The 13,062-nt window shown below is 48.1% G+C and overlaps 1 protein-coding gene across 5 annotated transcripts in view; it reads left to right on the top strand.

The window, feature by feature from the left end:
• Positions 1-1,507: 1,507 nt before the first annotated feature.
• Positions 1,508-13,062, top strand: part of TMEM268 (transmembrane protein 268) — a 28,598-nt gene continuing 17,043 nt past the window's right edge. Inside the window, exons 1-3 of one of the 5 annotated variants that reach the window (XM_033122875.1) lie at positions 5,653-5,716; positions 6,603-6,650; positions 9,844-10,030. In XM_033122875.1, the coding sequence (XP_032978766.1) occupies positions 9,922-10,030 (109 nt within the window). In that variant the 5' untranslated portion in view covers positions 5,653-5,716; positions 6,603-6,650; positions 9,844-9,921. Of the gene's footprint in view, positions 1,529-5,532; positions 5,554-5,627; positions 5,717-5,797; positions 6,058-6,602; positions 6,651-9,843; positions 10,031-13,062 lie in introns of those variants that run through there. The other 4 variants (XM_033122878.1, XM_033122879.1, XM_033122874.1 and 1 more) reach the window with 4 other exon arrangements.

Consider the following 13,062-nt stretch of genomic DNA (forward strand, 5'->3'; position numbering starts at 1 on the left):
CAGAAGAAACCTCAGTAATAGTGATTATCTTAGAAGATAGGGTCTGGGCTGCCACCGGAGGGTTTCTTTTTGTACATTTAATCTACAGGGATGTTTAGCAGTGTCTCTGGCCTTGACCGTCTAGTAGATGCCTGTAGTACCCCTTGAGTTATGACAACCAAAAATGTCTCCAGACCTTGTCAGATGTCCCTGGGAGTCAAAACCACCCCAAGTTGAGAACCACTGTTGTACAGCAACAACAGAATTATTAAAGTACCACACATTCCTAGAATATTCTAGGTGCTTTGCAAATGTTTCCTAATTTTCTAAAATTTGTTTTTCGCAATCTAATCATCTTTGATTACAAGTTTACAAGTCCACAATAACAGCGGTTATTGGCCAGTCCGGATAGGATATGCTCTGAAATCTCAGTGGCTGACTACAACAAAGGTTTATTTCTTAGAATGTTCGATACAAGTTGGGTGACTCCAGGGCAGTTCTCCGTGATTCAGTGATTCAGATTATTTCCACTTTGGGGCTTTACCACTTTAGCATGGTTACCGTGATTGCAGAGGCAGGAAAAGATAAAGTTGGCAAATGTGCAGCAGCTCTTAATGCTTCAGTCCTGCAATGACACAGCATTTGTTTTCAGCCCACTAACCAGCAGGGGTCACATGAGCCAACCTAACTGCATGGGAGGCGAAGAAATTGGAGAGCCTGTGGATATTCTGTGAGTGAAAAATACCTGCTACCATTACTAACAGCTTTCTCTACATCACCTAGTGTTCTAAGAACTTTTGCATTTATATTAACAACAACTCATGACCACTTTTATTTTGCAGTATATGAAGCAGAGAGGTTAAGGAACCAGCCCCCAGTTGTGCTGTGGTAGAGTCAAGATTCAGGCTCAGTGTCTGGCGCAGTGTCTGTACTTGCCCACTGTGCGTGTGCTCAGTACTGAGCATATCATACACCTTTTATGTATCTCACCCATGTGATTTTTTTCCATCTCCCGAATCCTAGATTGATTGTTCCGGGCAATTTCATGTCCTGTAAACCCATTGTCTAGAGAGAGAGAAGGATGCCCCCGATATTGCCCATTATAAATAAGCACAGAAACTCGGACCATTCCATGTGGTGCCATAGCTCAGACCTAGTCGAGTTCTTGAAAGAAGGCACAAAACTACTTATAGTAAGCCGGCTCTGTGTGCGACCTACAAGTTCCCTAAAGATTTACCACTTCCACTTTTCTGAGTGGAAAAAAACCCTGATGTTCTCAAAGATGAAGCAACTTGACAGAGGCGTATGTTGAATCTCTGCATGCTTCTAGTGAGGGAGGCGTTTTATGTGCCAGGCACTTGATGTAAACCTCGTTGGGCAGGGTGATCCCACCTCCATGGATGGGAAAGCTGAGGCCCAGAGACTCATCAAAACGGGTTCTTCCCACCAAATGGCTTTCCTTGACTTCTGAAACCATCACTCTTCTCACAAATGTGCCAAGAAATGGAGAAGGTTAGCTACACAAGGCTAGTGTGAAGGAAATGTTTTGGTGAGTCTTCCATGCCCCTTGTTTTTCACCTTTAAAATTTTTTCTTTCCTTCAGGGAAATCTGGCAGATCTCAGTGTTTTGTCCTGTCAACTGATCTCATCATTTCAGTGGCTCTGAAATGATGGAAAAAGCCTTTTTCTGTACAGGCAGACAGTTCAAGTTTTGCTCCCACACTCCCACCCCTTCCCCTGCGAGTAAGCCAGTCTTCAGAGGCAGGAGAAGCACATTCTCCTGCCAGTGGTTGGGGAGAGGAAGCTGCCAGATCATGTCAACATCTGTCTTTTCTGGCTTTTAAAAAATTTCAAATGATACTGACTGGCTTCTGGGTCAAGCATGAATTCAAGGCCATAGCTCACTGTGTTCAGGCGAATGATTGATGGGGATTGGTGGGCTTTGAAAGTCAGGGAGCAGACACCCCCCGCTTTTTTTCTACTTGAAAATAAAAAGGGAAGAGTGACAGCATTCTAGAACAGATAGCAGCAATTGAAGAAAAGCTTAAGAGAGGAACTAGGCTGGTTGTTCTGAGAACATGATTAGGTTGTCTACTATTGTCTTATGGGGTTTTTAAAGCTAAATCAGAGAGCCTAGCTCTCTAGTCAAAAGCCTGATCGCTACCTTCAATTGTCCTTCTCTCCCAATGAGCTGTGAATGTTCTCTCTTTGGACCCTGCCCCAGTTTATTGCCTTTGTATCTGCCCGTGGCTCTTTCTGCACATAGTGTAGAAACAGATTCTTGACATTTCAGGAGGGTTGTTGGCCTCACCGACAGGAATTCAGAGTATTTCTTCTGGTTTTCACAGTTTCCTGACAAATAGCATGTGACTTGTCTTACTCCTTGCACATTCCTGGAAAGGACAGTTGTGTGTTTACTCCCAAATTCTGACACGTGTATCTCATACTGGGGTACTCACTACATGATGTGACTTCCAGGATTTGAAATCAATTTAATGGAGCCATTAGCAACGGAACATTCTGTGGGACATGCTTTTAGGAAAAAATTTTAAGATAGCTCTAACTAGTGGCAAAGACTGGATTTGAACCCAGGTCTGTCTGACTTCCCAGCCTGAATTGCTATATGATTTAGTTCAATTTGTTCAGGCCATGGCAAATTTCAAGCAGTATGTTTCTAAAGGAGTTAGGCAGTCAGTGAATCTATAGTTAGCAGACTAGTTCCAAAAAACAAGATCTCATTTTTGATTTTTGCTTTTCACTTACTTATCCAGCGGTTCTGAGGCTCTCCCCTGTCCCATCAACTGCCACGCTTGAAGGTTCTGCCGGGCTGGGAAGGATTTCATTCCTTCTTCATCCAGGTTGCCAGATAGTTGGCAGCTGGCTCTCAAACATGAATCTAACCCTTATAAACACAGCAGGACAGATGGTGCAACTGCTGACTAAGGATGGCTTTGGGGTTTGTGGTTACAGTCATGCATTGCTTAATGACGCCGATATGTTCTGAGAAATTCGTCATCAGGTGATTTTGTCATTGTGCGAGCATCATAGAATGGACTGACACAAACCTACACGGTATAGCCTACTACATGCCTAGGCTCCATTATAATCTTCTGGGACCACTGTCGTATATGCAGTCTGACATTAGGGAGTACATGACTGTATTTGGATTTATGTATAGTTGAGGCCCTGATGATTTCACTCATAGCTATTTATTCCCTAAAACACTGAGGACAGAGTGCTGCGGGACAGCTATCAGCATGGGCGGAAACAGCCCTATGCCCCATTTCTCTCTTTTTGGGAACTGGCACACTGAACAATGACCATATCTGTGCTAGGTGTGGTTGTAGGTTAAGCAAGGGTAACTACGAGAACGAGGTGCTGGCCTGGGCCCAGGACAGGAAATGGCTCCCAGAAGGGTCCTTTCAGCTGAGACCTAAGAATGTGTCCGTCAGGTAATGAGGTGGGGATGGGGTTTGGGGTACCTTCCAGATGGCAAGGCATGGCAACCACTGAGAAGTGAGAGAGCGCATGGGGTGTAGGAGGAACCAAGAGATGTTCTGAATTCTTGGAGCTTAGGGTTTTTAGGGGTTGGGGGACAGTGGGTAAAGATTAGTACAGGGCAGACTGGATTGGGGAGGGTCGTAGGCCCACCACACAGAGCCTTGTGGATCCATCGAGATACTGCTACTGAAGTCTGCTTTCCAGCCCTTTCCTAGATATTACTCACCTTTTACTGGATTTTATTCACCTTTCTCCACTCTACAGGGAGTCCCCACTGCCCCATGCTACAGGCCAGGCCTGGCCATGTGCTGCAGTTCAGAGGTGAAAGGCATGAGGCCTTGCTGCCCAAGAGTAGCAGCTCACTTTCACCGATCGCTTTCTGCTAAGCACGTCATCATCACATTTCATTCTTACAATCTTTCAGTTTAGCAGAAATTCTGATCTTTCTCTCATAAATGAGGCAATTGAAGCTCAGAGAGGTGAACCAACCTGTGCACGTTTCCCTCAAACCCCTTGGGAAATGAGGCAAACTGAACAGGCGGTGATGCCTGGGCAGCCAGTTCCAAAGGCCCACCTCTTGCTTGTCTCCTTAGCAAAGGAGACTGATGTGTCAACACGTAAGTCCATGCTGAAGGGATGAGCAGTGAGAATGCAAAGTGAAGACAGCCTGGCAAAAATGCAGGAGTACAATTTCCAGCTTCATGGAGGAGGTAGGCCTTGCTAGAGAGGCAGGATTTGGCTGGATGGTGACCAGGCCACATATCTGTCAGTGGATCCCTCTCTCAGCAATCAGTAAAGCTCCAACATCCCATGTGGTTTTTGCTTCCATACCCCCAAATTGTGTTTTGGGAAATGAGGCAAACTGACAGGTATGTCTTGGATCTGGTGTGTGCTCAGTGCTTGCCCAGTACACTGCCTGGCACCGAGCAGGCACCCAATGTCTATCTTCACTTGCCTGGTGAATGAGGGCTCCTGGCCAGTATCTGCTGCTCAGATGCTCAGTCACTGCTCACTGCCCCCAAGCATTCCGCCTCTGCCTCTGGCCAAACGTGCAGCCAACTAAGTCCTGTGGTTTGAGAGGCCTCCAGCAACTTGGCAGTATCTGAAATTAAAAATGCATCCCCATTCCGACTCAGTTTTAAGTAGAAATGCAGGCTGTGGCATGTATGCAACACTGCGGCTGTGACCAGTCCAGCAAGGCCTGGGAGCAAGAGTGGGAACTCGGGAGGGACAAAGAAAAGAGAGAGCCTTTTTGCAGTATGTGGAGTTACTTCTATGAGCCCCTTGAAAAGAAAGGAGGCTGAGTGGGGTGTTGAGGCATAAGGTGAATGCCAAGGAACTTTGTTTAATGAAAAAGTAGGGTGTCCAACAGAATAGACTCCCTTTTGTATAAATACACACGTGTGCATCTGTCCATAAGTACTCCATGGAAAAATACAAAACATTCCTGCTTTCCTTGGGGAGGGGCCACTTTTCACTGTAGACCCCTCTGAAATGCTGAGTGATGACGGCAGGGGTGGCAATCAAAATCTAGTGTGTAGCTACTACGTGTTGGGCAGTTGTGGATACTTCACACAGACTATATCATTAAAGGTTTACACAATCCCATGAAATAGTATAATGATCTATTTTTTTAACCGAAAATTGAGGTCCAGAGAAGTTCAATACTTTACCAAAGATGATCTAAAAAGCGGATCCCCAAACCAATGATCTTAACAATACAGTGCACATAATTTTTCATTTAAAAACAAGTCCCTGAGAAATTTCTGGTCCCCAATACTGGCTCATCCACCGAGTCCCGTGACTGTGTTAGGCGTGGGCTGGACCTCAGAGGTAAGCCGTCGCTCCAGACCTAGATTCAGGGAGGGACGGGAATCTAGGGTTCGGCCCCCCCCAAACCCCCTAGAGCCCTAAAATCCCTGCACGTGGTTGGCAAGCACCGAGGCGCTTCGCGGCGTCCCGGGAGGAGCCCAGCTGATGAAAGGACGCTCCCAGCTCGGCTTCGCCGCGCACCGCGCGGGGAAAAGCCTTCCCTCTTGGCCCCGAAGCGCGCCCGGCGGGCGGCTCCTACGGGTGGGGTGACCGCGCGGGGCCGACCCGGCCCGGGGGCGGGACCGAGGAGGGTGGCGCGCGGCGCGGACGGCAGGCGGGGCGCGCGCGGCGGTGCCGGAGGCTGAGGCGCGGAGGGGCGGCGGCGCCCCCGACCTTCCGCGTTCCGGGGCGGCGGCGTAGCCGGGTGAGTGTGCGCGGGCCCGGGCGCGCCCCTGTGCTGTGCGCGGGCTCGTGCAGCCGGGAGCCACGGCTTGAGCCGCGCGGGCCCGGGGCTGCGCGGCCGCTTCGGCGCTCCTCTCTGGCCTGGGGTGGGCGCCGCGATCGCGTCCGGCTTCTTCCGGGCGCCTTTGGGCCCCTTTCTCCGCGTGTTGTGCGTGGGAGCTGCTCTCAAGCGGCTTCTGGGAGCCGGTGGCCGGTGGGGGTGATTTCTTGGATAAAGGAGACCCCCAGGCAGCAGACCCGGAACCGGACTTGAGGGCAATGACTGGGGCAGGACACATCTGCCCAAGGCCAAGGCCAGACGTGGTGGGACATCCCCGGTCTGAATGGGCACTGTTCCGTTCTGGCTTGGACCCCGACTGGCTCCTTGACCTTGGATAGTTCACTTTCATTTTCCTGGGTCTTAATTTCCTCATCTGTAAAATGGAGAGCTTAGATCTGCTGTTTCTCAAGGTTTTTTTTTTTACCCCCAAACTTCTGTGACAGGCCCTCTTAGGGCCTCTTACTGGGACTTTCCAGTTTAACAAAAACAAAACCTGACTTGTAAAAACAAGGATCTTTCTTTCTCTCCCAACCCCCACTCTCCTGACCCACCCCCCATACCCTTCCTAAATCTCTGTGAAGCACCCGGTTCCTGGGGAGGCTGGGCACTCAGTGTCTGGAGAAATGGAGACACTTGCTCAGCAGGACTTAAGGACATCTCTCTTTGCAGGAAAGGTCTGGGTAAATGCAGAGTCTGCAAAGGGAACTAAAACTCGGAGAAGCTGGGGAGTAGATGATGAGTTAGTTGCAGGAGCCCAGGGCTGTGCCCCCGCCCTGGTGTCTATCTCTTCTTCTCCTGCCCCCCATAGGACTGGTGCAGTGCCGGGGAGGATCCTGGGCCCAGGACACACTTAAAGGTAATGGGTCAGTGTCTGCCCTTGGCCAGTCTTGCTAAACACCCCTCCTGCCTTCTGCAGCCTCCAGGTTGGACAAGGGGCTGCAGGGTGAGTGCAGATTCTGGCTGCCCTGATTGGGCCCATCCTGGCCTCTGGGCTGAACCTCTCCCTACTTGGCAGTCCCTTCCCTCCCCTGCACTTTGCCAAGCCTTGCCGCCATCCCTCTGCCTTGTTTGATCACTGTTTCTTATTTCTCTTTCTTTGAGTTTGTCCTTTCCATCAGATGGTGCTCCCCAGCAGGGAGGGCTGAAGAGGGACTTAAGATTTAATTTATGGTTTTTATAGTCCAGAAAGCATGGCACCTGGCACTAGAAGCTTAGGGAATACGTCTGGAGTAAAAATAATGACAGCTATAGTCCTTTCAGTCATTCCTATTTGCCCAGCTCTACTCTGAGTAATTTACATGGATGAACTCCTTAAGCCTTACAATAACTTAAAGTTATTATTATTTCCATTGACATGTAAAGACGCTGAGGCTGAGAGAAATAATTTGCTCCAGGTCGCACAGGTGGAAAGTGGGAGGACTGTGCAGGTTACTTTTAGCCATTACACTAAACAGCCTCCGGTGGGAAATGGATCTAAGGACTATATTTTCCTGGTGGACCTAGGAAGTGATTGGATGAGGCAGGAAAGGGCTTCAGTGATTGCCAAGTACAGGGCAGACATCCTTGGGTGGTGGTTGCTTTCATGCCTGGGGTGGGGGGGGGTGGGGGTGGGGGGTTACAAGATAAGATGAAGGAAGTAAGGGGTGATACCATTGACTGGTAAATGCTCAGCAATATTTGGGAGTGCCTGCTGTGGGCCAGGCGTTGGGCTAGGTGAGGGGGAGATGGTCCCTGCCCTCCGGAGCCCCTCCCAGAGCGCAGCGTCTCAGGTGCTGACTGGAATTTGTTGCTAGATCACACCTGGGAAGTGTCTCCCTTGACCTGCGCCCCTCTCTCTCTGTCTTTTTCTTTTTAAAGGTGGAGTAAGGAACAGGCTCAGAGACAGCCAGACCTGGGTCCCCAGGCTCAAGGGCATGGGAGTTATGATAGACTTGGACTCTGGAGCCAGATGGCCTGGATTTACCCCCTGGCTTGACAGCTTCTGGCCACCCTACATTGGGCAGTTCCTTTCACACCATTGACCTTCAATTTTCTGTTCTGTGAAATGAGAAAAACCTGTGAGGAAAGGGACCTGGTTGGTGAGCAGGGTGCTCAATGTCATACTTATATTTCCTTCTATTATCCCCATAGCAGCTATGCCAAGTAAGCCTCCCTGAACCCATTTTACAGAAGAGGACAGCAAGGCTCAGGGAGTTAAATACCTTGATAGTGAATGTCACAGCACATGGCAGTGGCTTAGCGGGTATTCCAGTCCAGGCTCTTTGGTATTAAAGTCCTCGCTCTTTTCCTAACATTTTGCTGCTTTCTCGCCTCAAAGCCTGATAGAGGACAGGTTTGTGATACTTGTCAGTGAAAGACTCATTTTTGTATATTCTCGGTTGGTGGACGGGGCTTCCAAGTGATCTTCTGTTACATAAAGTCAGGACCAGCTCAGGCACATGCAGTCTGTTCAGTTACACAGAGCCTTCCATTTAGGCCCCCCCCCCCTACTTGGTTTAAGGCTTTTGTTACCATCTTGAGATTCTTCATTTTTGGACAAGGGGCTCCACATTTTCATTTTGCACTGGGCATCAGAAATAATGCCCATTTTATATGTCCTTTTTGCCCAATAATGCCCAAATAATGTCCTTTTTAAAGGGCTGAGAGAAGTGGAAGGTGGTGAGGGAGTCAGGTTTCCCTCTTTGGGGGACCTGAGCAGTGGCAGTCAGTCCTCAGGCCAGCTTGGACTCAAGCAGGTGTGTGCCGACTGTACACTTCTGTCTTCTTCATCAGCATCGAGAACCATGGCAGCAGAAGATGATTTTAGTGGTTTTTTTTTTTTTTTTTTTTTTTTTTTGCAGGACTGATTTATCATCCCAGGGACCTAGGCATGATTTTCCTTGTGAGGGCTGATTCTCAGGCTCCAGATGGACACATCACAGATAAAGTGTGCAGGTTCTAGCCGGAGTGTATGGCACCGGAAACTCTGTTTTGGCATCAAAGAAATATCCACAAGAGGCATTTCTGCTCTTGTTGACAAAGTGGCTAAGGGTCATCCCGCTGTGCTGTCACTGACCCAGCTCCCAAGGCTTTGAAAGCATTTCCAAGGTCTTTTAGAGCTAAGTGCCAGGAGTGTGCATTGCTCCCCTCGCCCTGGGTTTTCTTTTTCTCCTTATGGATAACAGGAACTATTTAACTGACAGTATTTCCATTTTAGCTTTGGCTACCGGGAAGCTCAAAACCAAAGTCTTGGCTCATGTACAGCAACTGTGTCAAATCTCAAAACAGCAACAAACAGAGATAGTTTTTATGGCATGTGTCCTTTGTTCCAGATGCTGCTGTCTGTCTTTTATGTGTACCATCATGTCGATTCTTTGTGCAGCAACCCTGGGGGCAAGGTACCACTATTTAAATATAGGAAAGTTGCAGCTCTTTGAAGTTAAACCACTTGTCCAAGTTTACATAACTAATAGGTTGTACAACTGATTTTTAAACCAGTTAATCTAACCCTGGAATCTGTGTTCTTCAGATTAAACCAGTTAATCTGACCCTGGAATCTATAAACCTCTACCACTTCTGCTTGGGACGCTGATTGCCTGGGTGTTTTTATTCTCCATGGTTATCACTTTTATTTTAATTTTTAAACTATCTTTCCTACCATCCTGATTTCTTTCATTTGTATTTTGCAATGTCTTCTGGGAAGCCACCTGAGATCCTTTGTATAAACAAGTCTCCCCGTGATGAATGTAGCTGTCCTGCCCTTAGTAAGGGAATGGAAATTTCACATGCCTGGAGTGGGGCCTGGCTAGCTCCTGGGTGCTTTGGGTCCCTGGATGTGTCTGAGCTGGAGAAGACCCAAGACCAGAAGGGAAGTTTTCATTTGAGGTCTGGGAGGGTTTTAGTTCCTTCTCACTCCTTCTGAGAATGTTCCTTAGCATGACCAGAAAGACCAAAGTCAGTAGAAAGACTGGGTGGTTCTCCCAGGCCCGGTGATGACTGGCCTGGGAGAAGCCAAGGAGCCCAACCTGTCAGGCCTAGGCCTGAAGTTCTTTCTTTGCTGTTTTCCGAAGGGAAGTGCAACTGATCTGGGTGCCCCAGAATGAACCACAGCCCCGAGAAGGGGAAGTAGACACCTCGCTGGCTCTGCTATGGCTTGTGAACCGCAGATGGACCCAGGTGGGGCGGCCGGCCCCTTGTCTACCTCCTCCCCGGGTTGGAACGCCCTGCCTGTGAGGAGCCCTCCTGGCTGGGGGCAAGGTAAGGTCATGGCCCTGAATTCCTTTCCTGGCTATACCCCGTCTCCCACCCCAGGTACTGAGCTGAACTCACATAGTATGAGGGAGGAGAGTGCATGGGCACAGAAGTGCTTTTAGCTAAGGGTGTGCATTTTGGGATTTGTTTCCAACCCATTTTCTGTCATTTCTACCTGTTCTGTCTGTCTCCACCTCCTTAAATTAAGCCACCATTACCCTCTGCTTTGATCCCTGCTGTAGCTTCCTAGCTGATCTCTTCTCCTTACCTCTTCCATCCATTCTCTACATAGCATCCAGAGGGATCTTTTTTAAATTCACAAGCAACAGTTTTACTTTCTGCTTCAGTGTTTCCCATTGGGCTTAGCACAAAAATCTATCATTCACCAGCTTGCATGGCCTGTCTTAATGACGACTCCTGCCACTGTTGGTTCCGGCCATGCTGTCCTGCTTTAGGGCCTTTGCATCTGCTGTCTTTCCTTCTGCCTGTTAGGTGCTTTTCCTGCCTCCTTTCCCATGTGTAATTTCCATTCATCTTCAGCATTCAGTTCAGATATCCCTTCCATGCGAATCCTCTCCTGATGGCCCAGTCTAAGTCGGGACCCTCTGATATATTCCGTCTTCTCCCCATGGCATCTATGACAGTGCAGTACCTACACAGAGCTTGGGCCATAGTAGATGCTCAATAAGTATTTTGTTGAATGAATGAATGAATGGCTGGGAATAGGCAAGAGGAGACAGCATTCTCAAGTGTGGGATCCATAGAAATGTGGCTGATTACTCAACTATTTAGGATTTCTTTTATTACTACTGCTATTAGGAAAGCAAGTGCGCGCACGTGCGTGCGTGCACACACTCACACACACACAGTAGAATGAAATGGAATGAAATAACTTTTCTTCAGAACTTTGAAGACATTGCTCCATTGATTTTTGGCAAGCCAGTTCTTACTCCTTTGCAGGAAATTGCTCCCACCTACACACACACACACACACACACACACACACACACACACACTTTCTCTTTCTCTCCCCCCCTCTCTCTCTCTCATACTCTTTGATAGCTTTTCAGATCTTTTTTCCTAATCTAGGTGTAAAAACAAGTATGTCTAAGTGGAGGACTTGCTATTCTCACTGAGAGAACAGATGAGAGAGGTGATTGCCAGGAATCCAGGAACTCATGGTCTGGAAGGCAAACAAAGACACTGGAGAACCTTTGCATTGCTTGGGCAAACACTTTGCTCAGTGTGCAAAGAGCCGGCTTGGGGGGCGGTGTGTGTCACATGCTCCATGCCTGGAGTCCAAACCTACATGGGTTTACCATTTAGTGTGTGAGATGGAGAGCTAGTCTGGGCCCCACCCTGCATGATAGCCTACACTGAGAGCAGTCACTGTCTTTTCTCCTTCTTCTCTTTCTTGCTTTCATTTCCCCTGGTAACATTGGGCACGTTTGTTAACCTTTCAGAGGCTTGTTTCCTTTTCTATGATGTGTCTGGCACCCACCTCTTAGGGCTCTTGGAGGATTAAATAAAATCATGACTTAAAGCCCAAGCCCCGTACTGGTGCTTAGTGAGAGCTCAATTCCTGGAAGTTATTCTTATTTTGTTTTATTTCTGCTTCTGTTTTCTTTTTGTGTTGTTTCCCTCATTTGCCTACTTTTAAATCTAATTTTATAATTTTATTTTTTTCATATTTTTAGGAAGTCACTTTAGCTCCTTCTTGGAACACCATGTGGGAGGGTAAAGACAAACACAACTAGATCAGTGTTGCGCTACTGTAACTTTTGAGTTCTGACACACTTGCTTTTCAGTTACGACAATAGTGGTCAGCTGTTCAGCACCCATTTTGTGCCAAGCGCTTCCTCTGCAGTGGATGTGACCCTCCTCTAAGGCGCTGGCCAAGGATTTAGATTGCTTCTTCAAGGTTACTCTGTTAGTGAGGGGCGGAGTTACAGTTTGAATCCCAGACTAGCTAGCTTATGCTTTTGTCCAGAGTCTTTCCACTCAGGACTGAAGGTGGGTTTGGCTTCATTCTGCCACGGCTCCTCCCTGGGCCAGGCTCCAGGGAATTTTAGCCCGGAGCTCTCAGGCCAGCTGGCCTCAGGCTCACAGTCTGACTTCATCGCACCCTCGCAGGATAAGAGTTTTGATAGCTGTTGTGATCAGCCTGGATTGATGTGGTGTGTTTTCTGAGGTAACACCTAATTCACTTTTGCATTAAAAATGTTGACTGGGTTGCAGATACCCTGGGAGGGGTTACCAGTAAGTCAGTATACGAGTTTTCTATAGTTGCTGTAACAAACTACCACTGACGGAGGGGCTTGCAAAACACAAACTTATGCTCTCACAGTTCTGTGGGTTAGATGTCTGATCCTGGCCTCACTGAACACAAATCATCTCGGTGTCAGGGGTCTGCATTCCTTCACGAGGCTCAGGGGAGAATCTGTTTCCTATCCTTTTCCAGCTTCCAAAGGCTGCCCACATTCCTTGGCTCATGAACCCTTCCTCCATCTTCAAAGCCAGCAATAATCCCGCTGTCTGCCTTTCTTCCACAGTCACATCCCTCCCAACTCTTCTGCTGTTTCCCTCTTCCACTTTTAAGGATCCTTGTAATTACATTGGACCCACCCAGACAATCCAAGATAATCTCCAGCTGATCAGCAACTTTAATTTCATCTGCAACCTTAATTCTCCTTTGCCGCGCACAGGTTCTGGGGAGTAGGGCAGGGCATCTTTGGGGGTCCATTGCTCTGCTGAACACAGTCGGTTATCTCTTAGGCTCTGAGCCCACTGGGAATGGAAGAGTTACTTGGTTAAGCAATGCAATAATAAATGTTTGTTACATCATCTCCTCAATGTAGTTAATAGTTCACTCTCTGTTTGAATATCCCTTGTGATGGGGAACTCACTACCTCCCATTCTGTGAGTGGACAGCTCTTTTTTTGGGTTCTTACATAGTCTTGCACTGTGTCCTAACAGCTTCCATGATCTGGCCTCAGTTCTGTCTCCTGGGGGGCTCTCCTGTCAAGTCTAGTTCTTCT

Source organism: Rhinolophus ferrumequinum, chromosome 12 (genome assembly GCF_004115265.2).
Source record: "Rhinolophus ferrumequinum isolate MPI-CBG mRhiFer1 chromosome 12, mRhiFer1_v1.p, whole genome shotgun sequence".
NCBI classification, from domain to species: Eukaryota; Metazoa; Chordata; class Mammalia; order Chiroptera; family Rhinolophidae; genus Rhinolophus; species Rhinolophus ferrumequinum.